Here is a 27,906-nt window from a genome sequence, read left to right on the forward strand (position 1 = left end):
TTATACGAACGGAACCATGTGCTAAACAATGGTGTTTTTGATTTGCTTTAAAATAAAATGTTTTTTTCTACTTTGTAGGTTGGGCAACGGCGAGTGACTATTGGGTAGGTATAGGCTCGTTCGTGTTTCTGGTTAAAAAATACAATTGGTCTGGATTATTACAGACTAATTGATATTGTTTTATGCCACTTATTAATTGTGCTAAATGTGCATAGTTTCGCTAATCGCAAGTAACATTAAATTAATTTTGTATGAATTGTATCAGAAATGCTCGCTGTTGAGCAAAGGCCAACCTTTTTCCTTTTCTGGCTTGTCAACGCATTGAAATCACTACGTGAAAATTCAATTCCTGGGCTTTGACCCTTCAAGACAGACCAACCATTAAATAGGGTAAAAAAAATCAATTGATCTACCCTTTTTTCATCAGAAGCGCCATTTAATTGGCATTATTAATTTAATAAAAAAATCTATGAATGAAATATCGTAAATAATATTTTTTAACGAACTTACGCATTTAATTCAGCAAAGATTTAAGCTTTCAACAAGAAGGAAACCAAATTAATATAAATAATTTGAGTAAAACAAACTTTACACTTTAAAATAACAGTTAACTATTTACATAAAAACTGACATACATGCAACATAAGTATTCATGCTCCAAATTGTAATTACATAATAAATATAAAACGTCTATCTAAGATACATAAATAAATATTTAACATCGAAAAGAATTTACGATTATAATTTTTCAAAGGATTTCGAAATATTACAAAGAACTACGAACAAATTATCACTTAATCACTACGACAGGGATAAAAAACCCTAAGAGACAATTAGGAAGGACTTCAAAAAGAAAAATTCGTTATTAAATAAAGCGTCTACTACAAAAAATTACAAAATTCTCACATTTAAATCACAAGATATTATTTACAGACATGCTTCAAAATGGTTTTAGTTTGAAACAATTTTTCGGATAAACCAATATTATCATTTAGTACATTATATTTAAGTTTGCAAATCAAATCAAAAGTTTAACGGAACTTGATCTTTAGTCGCTGTCACTTGGACGCATAACTTGGTTTCTTGGTCTAGATACACAGAAGATCTAGAAAAAAAAAACATCTCATGTAAATTTATAATCATAAAACTTTCTAACTGCGGCGCAATATCACGCTCTAATGGCTGTATAATTAATGCCATGGTGTAGAATGTAGTTTTTTTTTTAATTCATACGCGTGGATTATTTGCGTTTATAAAATAATATCTGTGGATGTTTGTTGAGGTTCCTTTAAATTTGTAAGTCCGAAAAATTGTTTTTGCTTCGAAAAAGATTAGGCTAACAGTCATTAAGCATCAAATGTGATATTTAATGCAAGAAGTATAATATTATAAAGTGCACGAAAGGACGTAGTGGCTGCTATGATTTTCATTAAATTTCGAATTAAAATCTTGTATAAAAAAGTACCGCTTAGCTTTAAATTAAATTTTTATTAATAGCTTTCTTAATCTACCCTCATTTTCTATCAGTCATTGTTTGGCAATACTTAAATAATTATAAAAGAGAAAAAGAACTTTAAAAAGTAGTATTATAAAGAGGATGCTAATATTCCAATGAATTTAATTTTAAGTATTTAATAAAACCAAGTAGCCACTGCGATCACAGAGCCGTGCTTACTGGGTGAGCCGTTGCGCGGGGCGGGGGGCGGGGGACGGGGCACCTCCTCGCGTGGTGCGCCCGCGCCACCCGGCGGACTCGCCACTGCAACATCAACCATCTGTTAGAAAACCGTTACGTTTGATTTTTTTTACGACTTAGTGTTTTTTTAATGAACTCCTTACGTCGTTGTTATTGATACAAGGCTGCAGCAATACCAATAATATAGTATAAGTTAATATTCATAAAAGAACAATTTTTTTAGACAAAAAGTTTTTATGAATTCCCATGCTTATTATTGTCTGTATGTTTAGATGATGATGATGACCTGACCGATTTCAGAGTGTTTGCCAAAATAATATTACGTAAATATTTTTTTAAGCAAAACACTTAAAACGGAATGACATTAGATTACATAAAAAGTAAAACTTAAGAAATGTAAAAGGAACCATAAATAAATTGAAATCTGGTCCCACTTATTTTATACCAAGAAATAAAGAAAATGAGTATACATTTTCTTCGAAATAGGAAAAAAAAAAGACCACATAAATCTTGACGTTACATAAAATTACATTTAAGACGTGTCCACTGCGAACGAGATTAGGTCCGAGCAAAATGAAATGGAAATATCAGCGGGGGTCTTTTTTAAAGGACAATCTTGGTCCGATTCGACCATCATAAAAAAATGTGTTCACATTGTCAAGGATAGGGTACTTAACTCGTAATACACATACCCTCACATCCTATTTTATCCTTACACGCGATTTCCCTAGCAATGACAAAACGCGTACTATAATATTTGTAAAAGGTTCCTTTTAGCTCAATTTAGAAATGTAGAAAGAATGGTAACTAGGTCGTCGGGCCTCTTGTGTGTAGTGGAGCCATGTTGTACAAAATAAATTTAAAGGCACTTTCGAAATAAATTTCTGAAACTAGAATATATATATTTATTTATATTTGCATTTGAATAAATCGCTGGCACCATGATAAATATAAATTACGTCAAATGATATTCATATCAAAGGCATTCATTATAATTTACTTTAAATGCAAACAAGATCTATTACAAACGTGACTTGCTTTAAAATTGACGTTAAGCTGCAATTTCTATTCCTGTTAGAATTTTCATAAATTATATTCTTAGAAATGGGATCTCATCGTATGAAATTACATTTTTAAGTCCTATTAAAATATATGAAAACTGCTTTGTTCGTAATAATATAATATAGAAGTTTAATAGGTACGTCTTGAACCTTGAACACACTCGGTGACTTACACAGGTCGCAATAAAGCTATCGCTACACTAGTGGAAATAAGTACTACAATAAATTTGTATTATTGCAAGTATGATGATATTGTTTATCTTCGTGATAATTTCATCCCAATATGGTTAACGATACAAATACACAGTTTCATAAGTGGTTCTCATTTGTGTTTGGAATGTAACGATTTCTATGGTATTATTACATTTTTCTAAAGAAAAAATATCAGTTTAAGATTTTAAAGAGCTGTGATGGCATTATTAGAATGTGTGAAAATGAATCACAAATTTTTCATGTGCTTAATTTTTTTATAATTCATTTGCTTGATTGTTAAGAAAACATCGTGAGAAAACCTACATATGTATGAATTCAATAATTACCACATGGATATCCATCCTTTATCCAACCTCAAAGGAAAGGAAGCCTTAGCCTAACCGTAGGAAATTTACTTTACTTTTAATTTTTAAAAGGAAAATGTTAGAATAAAAGGAAAATATAATTCTTCCAATTTTTCCTTTAGTTCTATTTCCTAAATTTAAATTTTTTAGTCACAATAATCAATATCATATAGATAAATCAACACAATCATATCTATGAAAGTATTCCATGAGAAATATGTTATCCAGAAAATTCCAATGAATTTTTAATGTTTCATTTTACTTATATTGGAACCAGTATAAAGTAAAGCGAATTTTAAAATGACAACTTAGCGAAGGATGCTCAATAAAAATAGTGACCTGATACAACCTCTGGAATATTGCAGAAAATCCGTTATTATCGTCCAGTAATATCATCTGTCATAATTTATCCACGGGTGACAGGGAGCAAGCGAAATAACTTCACCCTCGCCCTTCTCACCCTTCTCACCCTTCTCACCCTCTCACCCGTTATCGCGAATAGCACGTCAGTCATATAGGAGAATAATTTATATTTAACAACCATGTTTTATACAACAGTTGTCTAGTGCGATATGGATTTCTTTGCGCGTGGCGAAAATAGAAATATATATTAGTCCAGTCATTATCTACATACATTTTGAAATGCAAATGTATAATAAATACAGTTTTATTTTAATAGTTACAACTTTCTCGTGATATATACTGAAAATGTTTAGATAAGCTTTTCTCACCCCCCCCCCCCCCAAAACATATACATAAATCGGCCTTCTCGGTTCATTTGCGTTTCTGAGCCATTTTTTTTGTATATAGTAAAAGTATTTATTATTCATAATCTTTTGACACGTTATACTCTGACATTACATAGTTCAATACATAGTTCAATTCCTTTAATAATAATAATATAATATAATATGTAGGTGGTACAATGCTATACATTATATATATAGTGACTGGACTATATCTTCATCTTGTCAAGTGTCATAGTTTGATGGCCGTCGCAACAGATAAGTGATACCATATCTAATTGGGAATCCTTGACATCATATAAGTGATGTTTGTGAATGTGATTTTTTGCTAAGAATAATGTTCTGATTTACTAAAAAATCCCAATAAAATCGTAGCAGGGGGGGGGGGGGTTATTTATAACTAACGCTCGCGATTTATGGATTGATGGTGTTAGTTACAAAAAAGTAGCCTTCTCCTTGAAGTTCAAACTTGCTTCATACCAAATTCATTCCTAAAAATCATAATTGACAAATTGAATCAGATTTATTTCTTGCTTTCTTTATTCGATTAGTCTTTTGCACTTTTCAAATGCGTGCGGTATTAACATCAGAAAATATTGTAGGTTAGGTTTTTAGGATTATATAAATAGTAAATAAAATATCTGATCTTATTAAATCTTTACCAAATGATTCTTACTAAGAAATCTGTATTAACTGTATGTATAATATCTAACTGTATTATGTATGTAAGATAATTGTATGCTATCACAGTGGTTGGCAATCTGTGTTAGGTTAGTTACCAACTTTCAGGCAATTTGGCAACTTAAAGGACACCGTGAGCCGAGATAGATATTGTTAGAACGCGTGCATCTTAATCGATGGTCGCGAGTTGAAACCCAGGCAAGCACCACTGAAATTTCATGTGCTTCAAATTAAGCATGTTTATAATTCACCTCTTGCTCGGTGTTGAAGGAAAACATCGTAAAGAAACCTGCATGTGTCTTATTTTTAACGAAATTCTGCCATGTATCCATCAAACCGCATTGGAGGAGAGTGGTAGCTTCTAACCTGTTACTGAAAGGGACAGGAGGCGGTAGCCCAACAGTGGGAACATTACAGGCTGTTACTGTGAAGGACACCGTATCTACTAAAGTAAGTGGTATAAGAAACTTATGTTTATGCCACAATTGCATTTTTATATTTCTGACCAACTTTACACGCGGTCGTAATTTGTACAGAGGCCAATTTGTATTTATTATATGTACCAAGAAAACTTATTTATGTCCTGAATTTAAATATTTATAAAATAAAATATTAATATATAAATGTTGGCAAATAGAAAAAGGAACAGTATATATATACGTTTATGAATATACTTTTGTTTATATGTTTTCGATTTTCATATTGCAATGCGATACAGAATATCCCTAGACACGTACACCAGATAAATTTATAAAGCTATTTATATAACAAACGGATAAACTTGCGTCAACATAATATGAACTGCTCGTATAGTACCTACTCGTACCAACGTGTATTTATAGAATTTATTTTAATTCTCCTTTAATTAACACTGTTCCCCATTTAGCAATTTTGAATTATTTTGTATCCATAGCAAGTAAATAATTTTCGGTTTTAATTTAATAAATCCTTGTTTATAAATATTTTTTTAGTACGAAATCTAGCAATATTTTAAGATAAAAAGGCGAGATATTAGAATCTAAATATCTGTGTAGACTCGAGACTCACCACGAACTAGAACTTAATTAATTCCTCACTTTCGTTTCAAAACGTTTGATCTTTCAACCATAAGTATTTAAATTTATTATTTTATACTAAAAAAATAGATAACATTAAGTGCTTAAATATATATACAAATATGAATTTAAAATAGTTACTGTATAAATCTTGACCGCGTGGAATGGTGGCAAGAATGCTAGCAGCATTTCCCCGTTGAATCGCCAACGTGTCAATGCATGTAGCGTCCCACACAAGGGCCCGTCCTCGTTCCCAGGGAACTAATGTTAATCCATCAGGTCTCTTACCATCATCACGACTGATTCCACGAAGCTCTGTAAGAGCAGGAACGTCGATGGTAGCAAGAGCCCTTTTTATTGTATCATTAAGAGAACCGTGGCGGAAAAGCCTGCCTGAACTCCTTGGGCAAGAGAGACCATGTAAACCGAAAGAGTCCACCTCCTTTCCACACAGGCATCTGTGCTCAGAGCACAGCGGTGTTCCCAGTCGGAGACCAATTGATACGATATGATATAACATTCATTATCTAAAAGCGTCCCAAGATTTTTAGAGGGTAATGAATTCAACCAGTGACTTGACTCTTTAGTTAATAACGGTAGAAGCCTGGCACGGTTTTGGGCACTTGTTAAATTTTGTGTCAAGCTGTGTAGTGTAACGTGGACCAATGGCGAATCCCAAAGTTTTTGTTTTGTAACTTCCTTAGGGATATCATCATTAGGGCACTTTACCATCTAGGTCTCTATCGCCTCAGTAACATTTGTGATTTTGTCTGATTTTGATTTTAAAATTTGTGAACAAAGGCCTGAAATGCTATGTACAGAAGAAAGAAAGGCCGGAAGGGTAACACTTGAAATTTTCCTCACGCCGATGCCATCAAATGGAATGGGAAGTGTAGCTTGAGCCCAAGAATACTCATCAAGAGATAAATTTAGAATTTTTTCTAAAGTTTTTTTAAGGATGGCATCGATTTGATTGGTAAGACTAGGATATTTCCAGATTAGGCTTGCGCGTAGAATGTACATTAATTTTTGAATAAAAGGCAATGTTTTAAGATGGTATAAGCTATATGAGAATTTAAAATGCCCAATCTGTCAACATTGTCCGAAAATATTTTAATTTTATCATTAAGAATAGGCTCTATGCCTTCATCAAATAGTGGTGCACCAAGGAGGCAGTGTATCTTTATGAAGAATTTTTATCCGTTGCCGAACTAATATTTTTGGGACTTAAATTGTCCGTAAAAAAAAATTCACATTTTGAAAAATTCAATTTAAGACCGACTTTATCAAATTGTAATTGAATTTGTATATATATTTAAGCACTTAATGTTATCTATTTTTTTTATATAAAATAATAAATTTAAATACGTTCTACAGTATATATGTATATATAGTATTCGACTATATTTCATCCTAAAAAACAAAAACATTAGTTAAGCAGCACATTGTTGACCAGTATCATACGATTTTCACCTATACAGTATATATATACATACGTCGTGAGTTAATCGGACAAATCGGATCATTGGGAAAATCCTAAGACCATTACAAAGGGCCGGATAATAGGAATATAAGGAAGGTTATTACAATCGTCTGAGCTATTATTAGGGTCGTTGCACATACGTGACTGTCATATGCCAATTCAATTATATTATACTCGTACGTTACGTTACGCTAGCCGCCTTAAATTGTTCAAAATTATATATTTGATATAAAAGCATTAGAAATATTTGTTATGCCTGCTGCAAAGCATAGCAAGACTTATAATTATTATTTTTAACAATTATTATTCAAAAGGATAGAAAGTCAAATGGGTAAGTACTATAGGAACTTACTAAGGCGCTTAGTAAGTTTAAATATGGAATTAGTTATATTTTTTAATTTTTGTATCACTTAAAAATCAATTTATTAAAACAAAAAGCAACAATTTAACTTCGATATTTTAATTAAATAAAATCTAAATTACAGTTTCAACAAATAAGTTCTCAATACGAGCACTTTCAACCGTTGATTAAATTAAAAGTTCTTTAATAAAAATATACTAATTGCTTAAAGTGAAATTTATTTACCGGACATACATATTTTATGCTGTAAATAGTTGCCTCGTACCTCTCTACGTACGTTCTCCTGTTGTGTTAAATATGAGAGCAGGTATTGTATTGCCTGTTCGCGATTTATTGGTTGTAACTGATAGTAAGGCGATGAAAGAGTTTTATGGCGTTTTATGTTCGATATAAAATATTTTTATGAACTTTTTATGGTTTTAACGAGATATATTGAGAGTCTATTTCATGAACTTATTGTAAGTGGTCATTATATTACGTTCTTAATTAAATATTAAATTATAAATGATACAGATTTGTGTGGTTCTATTTATATATTTAATATTTAAATGTTTGAAGGACAAAAGTTTTTTAACATTCTGACTGTAATTTTATTGGCAAAAGTCCACGAGTCCAAAACTGTATTTATGTTTACAGTTATTTTATTTACTATAATTTGGCGCTAGTAGTCCAAAAAGCTTCATTAAAAGTAAAGTAAAACCTCGCCTCAACTAGTTACAGGAAGGCTGGTTCGTTTTTTGCCCAGAGGATCGGTATTGCGATTCAACGGGGAAATGTTGCTAACATTCTTGCAACCATTCCACGCGATCAAGATTTATACAGTAACTAACTAATTAATATTTGTACATATTTAAGGACTTAATGTTAATAATTCCTATAATTTATTGGATATTAATATTATATGCGCATTTTGCAAAACTTTACGATACGAAACGACGACATGGCGAAAGTAATTGTGTGAAAAATATAGAACGTTAAATAAAAAGAAACACCGAAAACAGGTACCCTTATCGTATTTTATCGAAATAATGCCTTGGCTGTCAAATACCCAGCCCTTACCATGAAAAAAAAAAACAAACACGTAATCGTAATACTTAAACTGGCATTTATTTCGAAATAACACTTACCCTTTATTGATATTTATAAAATTAAATTAACTTTAAATAATTAATTTTCTGTTTAATTTAAATAAGCTGTTGCTGACTGGATTTAAAAACAGAAGGGATATGTAATCGTTTTGTTTGAATATAAACTGTCAGTGTTGTTTTCGGGGTCTTTGGATATGTTATTAAAAATATATAAATGTAAATATTTTGTTAAAAAAACAATAATAAATTATGATATGAATGCCTATTGAGCAATATCCACATTACTATATAATATTTGACTTTTGACCTGGGAATAGCAATTTCGTTGCACTTAATCAAAATATGTTGGTTAAAATGTCTGCTTCCTACTAGCTTTATGGACCACTTACCTTAGGTGGCTCATTTGCTCTACCTACGAGTATCATAAGATTCAATTAGAAAGTAATACTTGATATTAAATACTATATTATTTATTATTATCTGTCACTTCATATATTAATCATCGTATTATTATCTTTTTAATCTGGCAACACGAACATTGACAGATACTCGTCGTAGCGGGAAAATTGTTTTTTTGATATATAGTTGTCATTGGACATCGACTTAAACATTATTTATAATTATTATAAAATTATATCAGAAAAATTAATAAACATCGTTTCATTTCAAAGTTAAGACCAAGTTTTTTCACTAACAAAATAGTATAGATTAGCTAAACCTTAACAACAACATAGGAATATGTGTACGTGTTAAGTTGCAAAAATGTACCAACAATCAAACTTATAATATAATATTAACAATGTCAAGGGCGTTTATATAATAATGACATAATATTACATAGTTATCTCCAACTTGAAATCAAGTGATTTGTATGCCTGATGGAATTTATAAGGCTTTGTACACTAACGAGGCGGTTAACGAGCCGTGACAGCGCGTGCACGAAATAATGACCCGAAACGCTATGACAGTTTTCTATTGTCCGAAGAAAAATAATAAAAATATATCTATTTATTTTCATGCAATACATTAAGTATACTAAAGCTTATCTTGATAGGGTTATGACATACGGAACCAAATGACAGCTATCGCCATTTTTTATTTCTGAATGTCAGAAATTATGATTGAAGATTTATAATCTGTTTAAATGTTAAACGTTGTTGCGTCACCAATTGCGTTAACGTCTGCTATCGACCAATGATTTGAGATTAAAGTCAAACTAGATTATCTGACTTTGATCAGCGTTTAAAAATTCTTATTTTGTGAACTACGTTATATGGTTATTTGTCAAAATATTTTTTAGGGTCGTTACTTGTAATGTGCCAAAAAAATTAATTGTTTTGTATGTTTAATTTTAGTATTTCTTTAAATAACAAAACAATTATTTTAATCAAGTATGACAACTTTAGCTTAATTTTGACGAATCTTGGTATTGATATAACAACGATATTGACCAGATTATAGTATTATAATTAAACAATATTTTTTCAAGTCCTGATTTTATATCATTTCGACGGCAAAGCTTATTTAATTCGTAAAACTTAAAATATTAACACACTTTTTAAGAAATAATCTAAACGTATATTAAATTTATTTTATTTACTTCATTACTGTTTTGAACCGTCATTTAACCAGTTGGTTGCATGTCATCACTTCGGAACGTGAATTCTATCCATAAATACCGGCTCGACGAAAAGATTTGAAATATATTTGATTACTTTTATAATCATATTGATAAAACACCTTTTGCTGTCATTTGATCATTTACTATAATTACTATTAGATATTGATTTGACTTTCGATATAATTACAATCGATTCCTATGAAATAATTGTTAATATTTGTGTTTTAAAGTATGTTTCAATATTTCTGATAATTATTAATAATTACACACAAAATCTCAACTAATTATAGAAACTTGCTACTAATGCTTTTGCTTCAACAAATTTTGCCAAATTTGCTTTTGTGTGGACGCAGCTTAACACGCACATTTATCAACCGGCGAATGTACTCCGTTAATTAATTATTTAGCCTTACAAATTGGTTGGACTTGAGATGATTACCTGTAACAAGAAGACATAATAATTAGCATCAGTGTCAACTCAGCAGTTGAATTGCGAACATAAAATCATTCGAATATTTCGAAAAACAATATCAACTAGTATTTACGAAAATTTATAGTTTTTCTTCAACTAAATACAATTTTTCATTGACATAGCTCGTCAATAGCCCTGTTTCTTTCCTTTAACTCGTGTGCGACTGAGACACAAGATAAAAATCCAATATTTCTCGTAATACCAATATTACCAATTTTTATTACATTTTAAGCGCTCACTTCGCTGTAATTATTTTTGCTCAGGATTACAGAAAATTAATAAACCGTCAAGACCTTATTACAAGCGATTAACGGCGATTATCGCTTGTCGCTCGTCGTTTAATTACTAGTAGGTTCTCGTTAGTGACATGTTAATCTATTCTGTTACTGAGTTTGCGAACTTTCCTTTGAGTTCAGTATTGAGTTACGAATGGTTTAATGGTCTATTATTTGCGGTAAATTATATGCTTGTCGTCAACACATGACAATTATTTATATTGACAAGATTTTGAAGAGATCACTAAAGATTATTTCTGTAGATAAATACTTTGTTTTAAAAAACGGTTACCATGTCAAAATAAAAAGTTCATAGCGATCATAACTAATTTAAAGTATTATTATTATATTATTTTCACTTTGTAAATATAAATTGAAATAGATACGATGTGACAATTAAAGTGAAAACTCGACTGCGATGTTTTCTTTTGAGACGATGATATATTTCTACCGATGTATATATTTTTTCCGAAACATTGAGTTCCCTATTCCAGAACAAATGTCGTACATTTACGATTTTTGAACATATTTAAGTTAAGAAGCGACTGCTTTACCTTGCTTGTTTCTTATTCTTATATTTTCTTTGATATACAATCTCAACTAATATTATGAATATGATAGTGACTTATTTCATATCTCACTACTCAAACCGATCGTCACGAAATTAGCATTGAATCAGGTTTTACAGAAAATGAAAGGACATAGGGTACCTAATGAATTATTACCTCTCCTCCTACCCCACCCCTCCCCCGATGTTACGACTTAAAACTAGTAAAATATATTTGTATTGTTCTGTTTTCATATTTATTTGCTCCTTCTGGCACAACTAACTCATCGGTTATGCTTCTGGAAACAAGGATTCCATCGCTAGTCTGACTTTCCGGTTGAAAGGGTGACTGAGAAGGTCATACATTTGTTAAAGCAGTTTTTGCCTATTTATAATGTTAATAATATTATGATTAACGGTTACAGCTGTAATAGAAAAACGCTTACGTTTTGAACATGAATAATGGAGATGTCTCGATTGGCGTTTAATGATATAAAGAAATTGTAGGGTCAGCAAGAAAAAAATTTTTTTTTATATTATTTCTAATTATGATACCATTTAAAATATAAATAAGGATTAGAATTTAAAATGTATACGTATATTTATAATGTTATACTAAGCATATCTTAAGAATTCATATAGACGCACCTTTAGAATGAATTTTTAATCGCTATGCTAAATATTTGGGTCATTAAACTGCCTTCGCGTTCATTCATTGAATAAAACCACCTATCGGACTTCGGATACGTTTAGAACAAGACCATAACAATAGGATTTATATAGATACGTCTACGTAATAAATATTAAGGTAAGTGTTTGCGGCCCATTTTGAATCGAGTTTATTTATAGGTTGTAAGAGAAGGCTTATTGCTTTTGAAAACGTTAGTTATTATTGTCTTTAAATAGGAATAACTGGTAATTTGAATAAGTGCTATAAATAAAAGGAGTGTATATTCTATTAAAATAACATTTTCTCTGAATATTTTTAAATTCAAGTATTAGTATTCGGCTCAGTTTGATCGAAAAAAGGCAAAGCCTTAAAATAATAAATATCGAGCATCTGGTAATGACATATTTAATAAACGAAGTAAGTATTTAGAGCAGTAAATGTTACATCTAATATATTTATTTATTTGTTTGAAATAGGTGGGCAGGCTGCCAAAGGTCCACCTATAGGTGGTCAGCACTGCCCAACATTGGCGTTGTAAAGAATACTAACCATTCAATACTGGTACCTATGACACTAAGGTATCATGTGCCTTCTGTCTGTGATTATAATGGCTCTCAAGTAGTATTTTTTATCGGAATTTCGTTTCATTCGCTTCTTTAACAACTAATCTTCGTTAATAATATAATTTTTAAGAGGCTTTCGTTAGTATCGAGCGAAAAGTTGCAAAATGCTACCCGATGAGATAATAACCAAAATTTAAGTTCTGTAAAACTCACTTAAGCTCTGTAAAGTATTTAATTGTTACAAAATATTAGTAAACTCAAACTCAAACTCAAAAAACAACAACTAACAAATTTATCTTGTCTTACTTTAAGCTTGCAACGGTTATAAATGTTAATTCCAACGAGAGGATGTGTAAGAAATTTTGTATATTTTTTTAACGTCATGTAAGTTAATCCGTTACATAAATTTAAACCTTTTATAATATTGTACGAAACTGGGCTATGTGGGATTCCTGCCCACTGTAACCACTGCGAGTGCCGTCTTCGGGATGGATTGGAGAGGCTGCGCGATCATGTCGATATAACGCGTTCGCGGACCCTCTCGTGTAGTGCTCCACTGGTGACTCGGCGGAGCTCTTTTTAGGGGGTGAAGGTGATCACTCCCCTCCGCACTTCTCGCTAAAGCGAACGGCAGCACAAGCCGTCTTCCTCTGGGCCGGCTGAAGAGGAAACCTGAGACCTCCACCTCAAGCGTCCACGCCCGCAGTCACGTCCTATCCTAAGCTCCCAGATGTTGGGGCAGTCCGAGGGTACCACATGGTACTCGGCCCAACCATACCAAACATTAAATATTTACCACATTTAATATTATATTAATTAGAGTTAGATATGTTTAATTTTATGCAATAAAAGTGATTGAGTATTATATATATATATATATATACGCAGATATCCAATCCGCATTCGTTAACTAGACTGAGAATGTAATTATAAAGAAAGTTCCTCGTACTAATCCGCGTTTAGAACTTGGTTAGGTTGTACCTTAAGCTTTAATTAAAACATTAAAAGTGTAATCCCAGTTTACTTTTAATTTCATAGTTGATACGATATATTTTTTGTTTCAATTACCTTTGTAAAAGAATGATATTTTTATTTTTATGTGGACTATATTTTCTGCAATCTGTGATAGTGATTTCAAGAAAAGGGACGGAAGTGTGTAACAGGAAGCTGGGGAAGCGCGCATTTTTTGATTTGATAGATTTTAAAATCATAAAAAAAATTGGTTCAACTAGTTTAAATAACAAAAAACATACAAATCATATGCTATGATGCTGAAAATGTTTTTTTTTTTTTTAAAAAGATCCAGTAATCCTCATTCCTTTTTGAGGCAAATTATTAACACAAATTAAGGGTTGATCCGCAATCATCGGTAAAGTACCAAGACGATATTCAAACTCATTCCAAATCAAATATTTTATTCAAGCAAGCTTTTACAGGTACATTCATATCGCAATAATATAATGTTTACGAGTTTTACGCTTTATAACAAAACCCATTAAAATTTTTGTAGGTAATCATCACTAATGATAGATACTCATTAGGTATTCTACCCCCTAGGAGGGTATTACTTTACGTTGTTATACTTGCACCTGAAGGGTGAGTAGTAACAGGAGCAAAGGATCCGATAAGTTAAATCCCAGTGCGGGAAATTCTTAGCGTGATGATATAGTCCTAAATAGGTTTGTTTTCTACACTAAAAATGTTTAAACTTTATTGTATTTGTACTGACTTCAGCGCTTAATATAACCACTTTCAATACATTATTTGATATACGCTTGATTATGTATTCTCTGTCGTTGACATCACAAATACTTATTTAATACAGCTAATTTCCGCTTTTCAATAGGATTTATTAACATTAAGTCCTCAAATATATATAAATATGAATTAAAAATAGTTACTGTATACTTGGCATGACTGTATGGAATGGTGCCAAGAATGCAGCATTTCCCCGTTGAATCGTAATTCCGATCCTCTGCGCTAAAAACGAACCAGCCCTCCTGTCACCAGTGGAGGCAATAAGGCGAGGTGTTATACTTTTAATAAGTCTTCTTGAAATACTACATAAAAGTTTAAAAAAAAAATTGACATGAGACACGAAGTATTGTATAAATTTACAAATTTTTACAATAGGTATTTTTGACGTATTCTATAACACTTGTTACGAGACTAGCCCTTGCCTCCATACGGTGCTACGTCATAGGATATTATAATTAATTATATCATTAATAATATCATATATTATAAATATATACAATTATTATTGTAATTAATTGATCAATAATTTGTACAACTTTAGTTAATATTATTTTATGGGATAACATTTAATACTGGCATGTAGCACTATTTCTTATTTTAAAAATGATTGAGCTGTCATAAGGAAAACAATTGGAGGATTGTGAGGGATTGTAAAAGATATATAGAGAGATTGGAGCATCAATGTAAAAAACATAATTTTATTGCCATCCCGAACTACTGAAATTACACACTATTGTAATAATATTATATGTTGGCCCAAAACCTATTAGTAACCAAAATATGTAGGCAGCTAAAAAAGGTTATAAGTTAACTAACCTTTGACTTAGTTTATTAATAACCTGTTATGTTACGATCATTAATCGAGTTTTTTTTGTGTGTTTTTATTTTTAAATTTCACGAATAGCTTTCTGCCGTGTTGCTTTATTTTAATCTGCAATACATTTCAAACATGACCAAAAAATAATACTATATCGTGTTTGTTTTCTAAAAGATAAAACAAGTAATTTTTTTGATAAACGAGACAAAAAAGTGGACCAAGAATTTGTTCGAAATAAAGGTCCCTCAATTGCTCAAACAAAATCTAAAATCAAAATCAGCGGGTTTTCATATATTGCAGTGACGCAGCTTTCAGAATCGTCGGTCCACGTTGCACTTATTTGAACGTATACATGAATACCATCAATCAATAGTTTATTAGTAGTCGATTATTTAACCGCTGAACAGTATTAACAGTATCAATTTGGCGTTTGCCATCGAGATTTAAAAAAAAAAAAAATTAAACAATTCTTTTAATTCAATGCAACCAAACGAAAACACTTATCTTTTCAAGATAGAATTCAATAGTAAAAAATATATATTTAATTTTATTTATTACAAATTGTTTACCAATAAATTAACTTATCAATTAAATCATAAATCCCCCTAATATGCGCTATGCCTAACATAAAGCTCTGTAATGACGCACACAAAGTGATACCGGTTATTTACGGTCCACAGGATAATTAGATTATATTTCGCTAGTCATATACAGGTAGTCTGTCATCCAACGGAAACTGTTCCTGTGTTATGTAAAGAGACTGTTTCTGATAAGCGGTAATTTGAGTGAGCTTGGCAATAATTAGATTATAATGCTTTGATGGGATTTGTACTTTCTTAAGTTGTGATGTCCTTCTGGTTGGCCATTCTCAAAGGAATTAACTTGTGGTACTCAAATTACCTTTACTCTCATGATCTGATTGGACAAAAATCAAAAATAAACACTTTATAATTAATATATATACAGGATGTTTTTATAGTACAGTCTTGATTTATAAAAATACGAAGCTGTCTAGGACAGGTTCTGGAATATCTTTTCTATGAAAACATTTATTTCTAGTAAATATATTTTATTATATTATATTACAGCATCCTTACATACTATGATATTATAAGTATAATAAAATAAATGGGAAAGTGTGTTTGTTAGTTGATATGGCTTTTTTGCATAGATTTTACATTATAGGCATTGTATGAGACAGGCTACTTTTTATCCCAAAGTACGGGTTCGAAGCCGCGGATGAAACTACTATTTAACGTTTTTATTTCATACTTGTACATACTCTTATTAATAATATAATATACATTCATACAAACTCTTATTAATAATATATTATGATAATATATTCTATTGCGAATATTTGTTGATTTTTTTTCATGTAAAATTTTTATATAGTGTTTGCCTATAAGCTATTGAACCAGCTGACGTTGAATGGCCACCATACGATTTACATGCAGCTAATCACCTTAAAATTACTTACCCTTAAACAGTACAATACAGGTACTGATGTTTGTGGGCAGAATATTTGATGAGTGAGTGGTAACCACTGAAACGGGCTCGAACAATGGCCTACCAACTACTAGACAGCTATTCATAGTCTGTTAGTTCACTTCGCTGAGTTTTCGAAGCTAAAGTCCATATTTTGTTCGCGAAATACCAATAAATATAACGTAGATAGGCTACCTTTATTATACTATGAATAGTTAAAAGTTGCTGGTTTTTCTAATAAAAAGATTGAAAGGTAGAAAAAGTATAGTGTTTAATTTATATTGAACTAGCGACACGCCCCGGCTACGCAAGGGTACAATGTTGCTAAATAAACTACAGAATCTCTTACAAAATTCACAGTTTTTCAGCCGTTAGACAATACAAGCCGCTATGTCTCTGCGTTTTAACTTTGTAATAACTTCGAAAGTATTAATTTAAATTACATGCTGTAAAGAGCCATATTGGTCTATATTAAATGCACAATGTATTTAATGTACTTAATTGGATAAGGATTAATGCTGTATTGCATAAAATTCGAATTTAAGCCATTACGTCTCGTAAAAAGTGAAGGATAAAAAATGGTTGTTGTGGGCTATACCTAAGAGATAGAAATATACAATCGCGGCCTTTTTTGAGAACTTTTTGAGGTGTACAATACTGTAATACGTTATTTTGATCTATCTCGAAGAGTTGAGCCATCATTTGCAATGTGAGCGCAAAAATGTGTTTATTTACGACATCACTTTAGAAACCTCTAAAATTATCAGTGCTTCTCTACTATATTGTGCATGTATTATACATATAAATCTACCTCTTGAATCAATCTATCTATTAAAAAAAACCGCATCAAAATTCGTTGTGTAATTTTTAAGATCTAAGCATACACGGGGACAGACAGCGGTAAGCGACTTTGTTTTATACAATGTAATGATTACTCAGATAAATCTTGTCCATGATTAATTACTTCATAAAATGAGTAATAAGATGCAAAGATGTGGTCACATCAGCTTGCAGGTCACGTAACGTCACATCTACGTCTACGTGATGCTGTCTCGCGTCATCAGCTACGCAGCGGGTTTACTTTATATAAAATGATCACGTAAATAAAAACAAGTTTTTACAATGTCAAACCGGAATACACGACAAAATATTACAATAATTAAATTTAATTTCTTTCGCTTGCTCTTCTTAGGTTATGTGTAGTATTTTGATATTAAAATAGAAAATTTAAATATGACTTAAAAATAATTGTATATAAATTTTGATTTGAGTTTACCTTTCTCATTAGTATATTATATTATATAGAAGGACTATAATTCAACCCCTTTTTCATAGTCTCAATGTTATCCCTCAAATTCAAATATACAAAGTACATAATATAAGCCCAGTTCTCGTTTAAATATGATTGCTTGTATCCCAGACGGGTTGAGTTTTATTACAAAAACGTCTTACAAAATTAATATTGCCTCGAATTCAAAATGACGACCAATCTCCGATGCCATTTCGAATTTGATGTTCAATCGTGAATATAATTCGGGTAATCTTTAATTTTTAAATAAATAATAAGCAAAAATTGTGTTTTTTCCTACATAGTTGACAAAAAATGGATGCAATTATTTACTATTAAAGAGGTCCTAGATATTTATCTCTATGTATGATAACTTTTTTTATTGCATGTTTATATTAAGTTTGAATCATAATTTCTTTAATTTTTTTTTCTGATTTCATGTCGGCGACGTGTGAATGTAGCTTTTCCTATTGCACAAGTACTAACATCCATCGCTTGGCGCATGTCCTTCAAGTGTTTTATGACGAACAAACCGCTCTCACGAAGAATAGTTTCATCACAAGTAAGATCCCGGATTGCGAGATAACGTCCCGATTTTAACAGCTCAATACAGTTCACTAAGCTTTCACGCGTGCAAGGAATTTCCTCGTACGAATAGATAATTTTAAGCGTATCATGTCGCGATCAAATCAAATTGCATTGTCAACGCAATCTCCATAAATCTACATACTCGAACAAATTTGTGTTTGATTCTATTAGGGGAAGTGTATATTTAATCGTCTAACTTAATTTAAAATATATAGAACGAAATAAAATTTATTAAATAAAATGTTCAACGAAATAATTGAATTTATAAAAGGGGTGTACGTACTTAGTTATAAAAGCTTTTTAGTAATTTAACATTTGAAATGGACCAGACTAGATAAAGAAAATGTTTTAAGCTAGTGACTTGTAACACTAGTACTTAGCTCCACCTATCCAATTATACTTAGTACTATGTTCCGCAACTTTACTCGTAAAACTAATGAAGACTCGGATACGGTGTTACGTTCTGTTATTAGCTTATCAAATTGCATCTATGTCACCATGTTTAATTAATGTTATTTAATGTTAAAATCAACATATATACAATGAAGTACATAACAAACACTTTTTTTTTTTAGTTTAAAGACAATAACTGCCATATTTGTTTGGTCTTGATAGTTTATTTATTTATTCTTTATTGCACCCAAACTGAAAACTAAAAATTACAATATTGCTACACAAAGTTGCATGAGGTGCAACAGGCGGCCTTATCGCTCAGCAGCGATCTCTTCCAGGCAACCTTTGGGCAGAGGATCATAATATTTACATATATGGGAAGGGTACAGTAATTTAAGTTTCTTTTTTCTTAGAATAGTTTTAGAGTGCTCTAGTCGTATATGATATTTTTGTAGTTTGATAGAAAGAAATATTTGACAACATTCATTTAAGTTTGACAAGTTCTTTAAAGGTTTTATTTAAAAAATAGAAAGTGAATACTTTAAAAAAAAAATTCATATTTCGAATGTCATATCAATGATTACAACAATAGAGAAATCAGTTTTCCACTAAAGATTTTTTTTAAATTAACTCACAATATATCTTTATTCATCTTATGAATTTTTACAAATTACTATTTAAACCATTATTTCAAAGTTCAATAACAATTCGATATATTAAAATATATTCAATATAAATAAATAAAAAAAAATATTAAACAATGAGAAAAGTTACAGCTACGCTTATTTAATTTCAGTGCAATAAAGCTCAAGTGTCGGAAATATCACACGAGGAATATCAGCAGTAAACAGAATCATGTGTGACTCTATCAGAGGTAAACTCAGTCGTATGGGATTAAAGTGAATTCGCTCTAAATCCAATCATGCCGTTTGTAATGGAGAGGACAGGCTTTATCTGTATAAATAAACAATAATATACCTACTATGAATAAAATAAAATAGTGGTAAAATCGTACCTACCAAAATTTAGTAAATAAATTGCTTATGAATTAATTCCTTGTATCGTCCTTAACTTCCGAGATGGCCTAGTGGTTAGAACGCGTGCATCTTAACCGATGATTTCGAGTTCACAAACCCAGGCTGGCACCACTGAATTTTTATGTGCTTAATTTGTGTTTATAATTCATCTCGTGGTCGGTGGTGAAGTAAAACATCGTGAGGAAACCTGCATGTGTCTAATTTAAACGAAATTCTGCCACATGTGTATTCCACCAACCCGCATTGAAGCAGGGTGTTGGAATATGCTCTAAACCTTCTTCTCAACAAAAAAGGAGAGGAGTCCTTAGCCCAGCAGTGGGAAATTTACAGACTGCTAATGTACTTAACTTCATATTTGCAAAGCCGTTTTTTTTTATAAATAGGAGGCGAAGAATGCTGATAGTAACTGATCACAACCATCAGTAACCATCTGTGCTGTAAGAATAATCGGTACTTACGTATTTAACACCGCGGCAAGAAAAAAATCTTCAAATGCATCAATATAGGTTAGGTTAGGTTTATTATCTATTTATTAAATTATTGAAAAAAGCTAACCTAATCTAACCGATATTGGGGTGTTCTCACATCGTTTTGGTGCGGTTTTGTTTATATGTCAGTACCGTATAATCATTTCTTACATTGCCATTGCGCCACCAAACCTGGCAACTAAGATGTTATGTATTTTGTGGTTGTAGTTACACCAGCCCACTCAAACTTTAAACAACAATACATCGGTATTGTTACGCGTTAGATGTGATGACAATATGCCATTGAATTGCTACGATGCGTGATAATTAATCGAAGCTTATTAATGATCATTCGTATTATTCTTTTGTTTTAGTTAAACGCTTGAAGCTAATTAATATATAGTAAAAACTAACTAATACGACAATTATGTTCCTTTAAAAAAAATTAGTCATTATTTAGAAGATCATTTAAAACTGTAAATAAAATTAATTAATATATGATTTAAACGGATATTCGAAAATGTTATTTTACTTTAATTTAATTATACTATGTTTTCCAAAGTTATTTCTTCTCAATAGTTAATTAACCCTTTGAAGTCGATATTAAGCAATAACTTAACGAAAAATTATAAACTATGATGCTTTAATAAAGGAAAACGCTGAACGAAATTAGTTTTATTAAATTTGTAGTCTTCATTTTATTTATTTTTAATTTAAAAGAAAAATAGGTCGTCGCCTGAGCACGAAAAACTATTTTATAGTCAGTGACTTCCATGTTTCTCCTCATTTTTTTTTCATGGGATACAAACTGTATTTTAATATGGAGTACTATAGTAATATATATCTTTTTTATTTACATTTAAATTATATTTTACAGTTTAAAATTTGAATCGAGGCTTTAGAACAATACGGGCGAACGGTTGCTGAATTTTTATATATATCATTGATTGAAATCATCTCGGATTAAATTCCTTAATTACGAAATCAGAATGGGCAGCTAATAATAAATAATTTAAATAAACTTCTATAACTGGTCATCATTAGATTGGACTATAAGTGTAAAAAAATACAATAAAAAGTTTCTACATAAAACAAAGGAGAAATTTCAGTACAAGCGTCAATTTAGAATTTCCTTTGTGATGTTGAGTTAAATTAAAACTGGCAACTAGTTCTTGTTTAATAATAAAACATGTTAATAATGAAGACAAATTCTACTTTCAAACTTGTATTAAAAAAAAAATGCATTATTAGATCTAAAGACAATGTGATATTGACTTATTTTTAATATATTTCTGTGAGAAAAATTATATTGTATTATTTAATAACACCAATGGGTTAATTATAGCTATTTATTTAACTTTAGTTAGTATTTGTTTAGTTTATATTAACTTTAGTTATTAATATTTTATTTACTGTTTGAGAATACAACTAAAATCGTATAATTATGTCACTAAGTTTCATAAGCTCCGAGATTTTCATTAACAGTTTTCGATTTCTTAACCAAAATAATTTAAAATACAATTTATTAAAAAAAAACAACTTAAAGTTCTAACGTAATTTTTACGTTAACTCCATAGCCCTCGTTAGGTTAACGAGTTTAGACAGCCAATTGCCGATGACGTCCGCACCTACGATTGAAACTTCGATTAAATAAATATAAAAGGCGGTTGTTTTATTGATTTTAATTTTGATGTTTTATTCCTTAATACACAATTATATTAGGTTCGTTAATGTTTCATAGTTAACAGCGAGTTTTCCCGATTGTTCCCAAGGTTGTCTATTTCAGCGCAAAGGTCTATCTGCGTTGGCGACCAATTACCGTCAGGTTCATTCGCCACCTACTTATTAGTAATAATAAAAGCCTATTTAAAAAAGAAATGTGCTTGATATGGAAGATAATTTCTACTGATCGAAAAAATTTACAATAATGATGTATACGTATTTGTAAAAAAAATATTGTTTCATTTTAATGTTAAACTATAATTAAACAATTGTTACAACTGCTAATGTAGTTGGCACCTATGTTTATTAACGCCCTAGGCGATTAATCTGACAAATAGTATACGTAAACAGACATTGGCATATTAATCCACTGTAGTCATCAAAACATTACCCCTAATGGCGATTATAAGTGACGGATTATCTAGTACAATCGCGTAGATAGTTGAAAGCACGTAATAACACAACGACACTCCCCTGCTTATCGGTGTCAGACATCCGATACATTGGAGGCGCGGCGAGCGAGACAGTCGTTAAGAAAATGTTATTCGTCTAGAATTTGTGTTAATTTATAATTTTTTTGTTTTGTTACAAACAATAATAGAATTTATTTACACGTGACTACATTTAAAAAAAAAGGAAATAAAGAAATATCGAAAGGTACAATAATAATAACTACATAGAAATGTTGTATTGAAATAAAATTTTAATGAAAAAAAATGTTGCAATGAATTTGGAGATATTAATGAAATTACTGTCAATATTTAATTACATATAACATACGAACGATATACAATGCCACATAGCTCTGTACATATACGTATACATATTTATACTTCAGCCATTTTCATTTATTTATTTATTTATTTCCATTTTTATTTTCATCTTAGAATAATATGAAAGTCAAATAAGTGTATATACTACACTTCAAGTGTATATTCACTTTTTTTTAGGTATATACCTAACCCCCTTTTTTGAATAAATATTATGTAATGAGGAATTCTTTTTTCTTTTGTATCATTATATCAATGGCATTACAATCGAAACATTAAATAGTTATTAATATACTGTAATAATGAGAAATAATTAAAATTGACGACAAAGTGCATATTTGAAAATATATAAATGCATTAGGATGTAATAGTAACAACATACTTAATCCCACAGCTGGACTAACGCTGAAAACACACACACTATATCAATAACAAACGATATAAACAAAAATATTGTTTAAACTAAGCAACAATTCAAGTAATTAAAATCGCATGACGATTATATCAATATATAAATGACGTTTTAAAGCAATTATGTAATCAACTGCTCGCTCGCTCGCTCAAAGAGTTAACATTGCTTTGCTCGCCAAATTTTTAACGTTAATCATTACTTTAAAATCAACTGTTATCATTTTAAACTAAAGCCTTGTGTAGTTGTGAATACTGTTATCAATTAAGTGAGATATCTCAGTGTAAAAACATATTATTCGCAAGATATAACGAATAACATCTTTAAATTATTTCGCGCCTGACCTACGACAATAAGTTGCACCGCAGTCGCATCTATGACCACTCGGCCAGGTCAGTGACCCTTGTGCTGCTAATAAGACATAGCTCGCTTGTTTTTTACTATACTTATAATTGCTGCATTGAAATAAAAATGAATACGCATAAATGCGCCGGTTGTCCGAATGAAATAAAATCTGCTGCGTCTTTACATTGTATGCGTTGTAACAAAATTTATCTTGTTATCTGCACAAGACATTCGATGACAGAGTATAATAGCATGAACCCAGATTTATTGAATGCTTGGATCTGTGATTGATGTCGTTGCAAAGAACCAGAGAAGGGCAACAACACTAATACTCCTGTACGCACGTCATCACTTAACGTACAACAGGAGTATGTGACACAACGTAATAAAAATCACCATGCAACTGCCTATCTGCTGACGCGATCCGTAACATCATAGGAGAAGAATTTCGTCAGGTGCTTACGACCGAATTCAATTCCAAACTCCAAGACATTCTCAGAGTAGTTTCTTCGCTTGAGACATCGCTGTCATCATTTCACCAAGAGTTGGAAGTGGCAAAGAAGCAATTATCCACTCAAGAAAATACTCTAGAGATAGTTCGCGCAAAAAATAATTCACTTCGTTCCGCTAATGAATTACTAAGCTCCCGCCTAACACAACTAGAGCAACACTCTCGTGCATGTAACATTGAGATTCATTGTGTACCGGAAAACAAATCTGAAAATTTTATGAACACAGTACATCATCTGGCTAAGGTCATAAAATGCCCATTCGACACGAATAATATACAGTTTTGTGCCAGAATTGCTAAAATGAACAACACACCACGCCTTCGTGATGAATTTGAGACTATATACATATGCGGAGTTTACATTCCTCCTCCCGTTCAAAAACACATACTCAAACACTTTATTGACAATACTATTAGAGTATTAGAATCTTTTGATGGCACTTCGTTAGTGGTGGGGGATTTCAATTTGGGCAACATGTTATGGTCTAGGAGGACTCATACCTATGTAGGAAACTCTACGCACTGCATAACATGCTGTCGGACTTTACATCTCTTAATGATTTAAAACAATATCATTTCATTGTCAACAATAAAAATAAAATTCTTGACTTAGTGCTTTCAAATAAATCTCAAATTGATGTATGTGAGTGCATGGATCCTCTCATTTCTGTAGACTTCTCACATCCACCTTTAACATTTGTTCTTGAAACTAGACAAATGCCAGATCTCCTTCCTGATATATCCACTCCTAAATACTGTTTTGGTAAAGCAGATTACGTGAAAATTCAACAAGAATTAAAAACCATTCCTTGGGATGACCTCCTCGGTGAGTGTGGCTCTGTTGATGCTATGGTGGCTATATTTTATGATCAGTTACATATTCTTATTCGCAAATACGTACGAGGGTACGTATTTGCGAATTTGCGTAATTGCGATGAGGCATCCAAACCTAAAAATTACAAATACCCATTCTGGTTCAGTAGACGCGTTCCAGACAACTCATTTATGTTCAAATTAGTCAATGGGTCAATTGAATCATCTTATCTGCTGTCTAAAATAATGTTTCGTGCTCCTTCTAGATCCTTCAGAGCATCTACCTACACACCTTTTGTCGAAAGTTTTGCTCATTCACGTTATGGTCGTCTATCCCCAATAAACAGATTAATTATTAACTACAACAGTATATATAAAATAGCAAATTCCTTACATTATAATAATAAGAACGAAAATAATTCAACAGTTTATCCAAACATTGACATTTTTAATGATAATGATACGTTGTTTTAAGAAAAAAACAATAGTCTATATAAATTATAATTCATAGCCTATAATAATCCAGTAACTCCAAATGGTTATCCTGGTTTTAAAATGTTACATACAAACTGATAATTAATATTCCTATGTATAATTCAAACCTTATATTTTAATTATGACATTTTACAAATTCTAACGTTGTATTTAAACTCACAATCGATAATTTCGCTTAATTTATTTTATCTTTAACATTTTGACATAAAACCGTATTTATACTGTTTTCCTATTGTCTCTTTATTTTTATTAATTTTATAATATTTTATTTTATCAATTAGCTTTTTACAATGTTGACTTATATTTCAATTTCCAAGTAATCTTAGAACACCTGTAAAAAAAAGTAGGCAATTACCCATTTACTTATTATTACTTTTGGTTTACTGTGTATTTTTGTTGTACTACTTGTTGGTGGTGTCAAATAAATAAATAAATAAACTGTACAAAGGACGTTGCCGATGATGGCATCTTAACGCCAACATCATTTCATTCGCTTGATTAAAACAACTACTCTGTTTACAAGTGTACCTTTGTTAGGGATGGCACGTGATTAAATTTAATATATGTTTTAATTAAAGTTAAAAAAAAATAAAGAAAAACAAAAGGCCTTTAAATGAATATGTTTAAGCTACCGTTGGTGTGTAATTTAGAATCTACGGAGGTACTTAGTTACTCATCTTCAGCCATAATTATCTTGGCTATAAACAATGAAGTCAATATATCGTATGATAATCTACGGAATTTTAGCCTAACTTTCTTAACATCTATAATAACATACTTAATTATACCAAATAATTAATTCGTCAATAAGGATTTTTAATATACACTATAAATGTATTTCATGGCTTGACTTGGAAATACCCTTTCGGTGATGCACTTAAGCTCTGTTCGGACATGAGGAAATGACGAGAACACCCGTGTTTGTCACCCATCACTTGAGTATATAATATCAGGTTCAGGTGATAATTCCTCGTTGAGAATCGCCGTCGTGACAAAAATCAGTTGTCACAACATTACTTGGCGTGACATTTACATGTTACATACATGTGGCATCTTGATTTGTACATTCAAACAAACGTATAAACTCTTCTAGTTTATGGTTACTATATAATAATTATCAAGTTGACTCAAATTCACGACATATTATACATAGTATACGTAAAAAGATTAATAATGAAAAACAATTTGGCAACCTTAACTTAACCCAAACGAGTTAAACAAAGTGAACGATAAAAATAATACAAACAAGAATGACCTTCTACTTAATAATAGAACAATGAAAACAGACACAAATTGTTCAATAAAAAAAATTACACATGAGTAAGTATACCTTTTTGTTCATGAGTCATGCGCGAATGAATGAATTTGGAATGGAATTGAATTGAATGAACTTGAACCGAATAATTTCAAATTTAGAATGCAGTTCTGTTACCACAGGTTACTCATACAATATCAGTAATGTTGTGCGTTCGGAAACTATTTACTAAAATAATATAATAGTCCCATTTAAGTCGAATGACTATAGTTATTAGTACGATGAAGTTACATTACAAAATATGAATTCATATTTAAAACAACTCAATTTCGAATTGGATACAATAGCGCTTTGTAATGTTCGCGAAATCGAAATGTGGAAACTCAATTTTGCTTCTGACAACGTTGATATAAATTCGATAGTTTTTCTGAACAATTTCATTCCGTTCCGGCGTACAAAACGCCACCATTCGTCACTCACGTTTGCGATTATCGACGAACGATTTTAATGTCCGACAACATTTCACCGACTCATTTCTGGAGTACAATAAATGAGCAAATTTATTTTATTCATTTCTTACGTTATTGTTTAGGTGTAACGGAAACAACTTTTCTTTTTTTAAACGAAATGGTTGGCACAATGAAATGGTTATTTCTTTGCAATGCTTTGTGACTTATTCTGTAATCAATATTTATGATAGTCTTACAATAAATACGGCTTAATATTATTATTTAAATTAAAAAAAAGACCAAAGGTGGCCCAGTGGTTAGAACGCGGGCATAAATTGATTGTGGATTCACCACTCGAGCACCATTGAATTTTCATAAGTTTAATTTCTGTTTTTAAATCATCTCGTGTTCGGCGGTGACGGAAA

The 27,906-nt window shown here is 31.0% G+C and overlaps 1 protein-coding gene across 8 annotated transcripts in view; it reads right to left on the reverse strand.

Moving 5' to 3' along the window:
- The window catches only part of Pde1c (Phosphodiesterase 1c), a 442,898-nt gene that overhangs the window by 43,970 nt on the left and 371,022 nt on the right, over window positions 1-27,906 (reverse strand). For 5 of the 8 annotated variants that reach the window (XM_026632919.2, XM_026632909.2, XM_026632893.2 and 2 more), the window contains exon 2: window positions 1,676-1,759. The exons of the other annotated variants lie outside the window; for them this stretch is intronic. In XM_026632919.2, coding sequence (XP_026488704.2) covers window positions 1,676-1,759 — 84 coding nt within the window. The remainder of the gene's footprint in view (window positions 1-1,675; window positions 1,760-27,906) is intronic. 8 annotated transcript variants of the gene reach the window in all.

The sequence above is a fragment of the Vanessa tameamea genome, chromosome 4, assembly GCF_037043105.1.
Source record: "Vanessa tameamea isolate UH-Manoa-2023 chromosome 4, ilVanTame1 primary haplotype, whole genome shotgun sequence".
Classification (NCBI taxonomy): Eukaryota; Metazoa; Arthropoda; class Insecta; order Lepidoptera; family Nymphalidae; genus Vanessa; species Vanessa tameamea.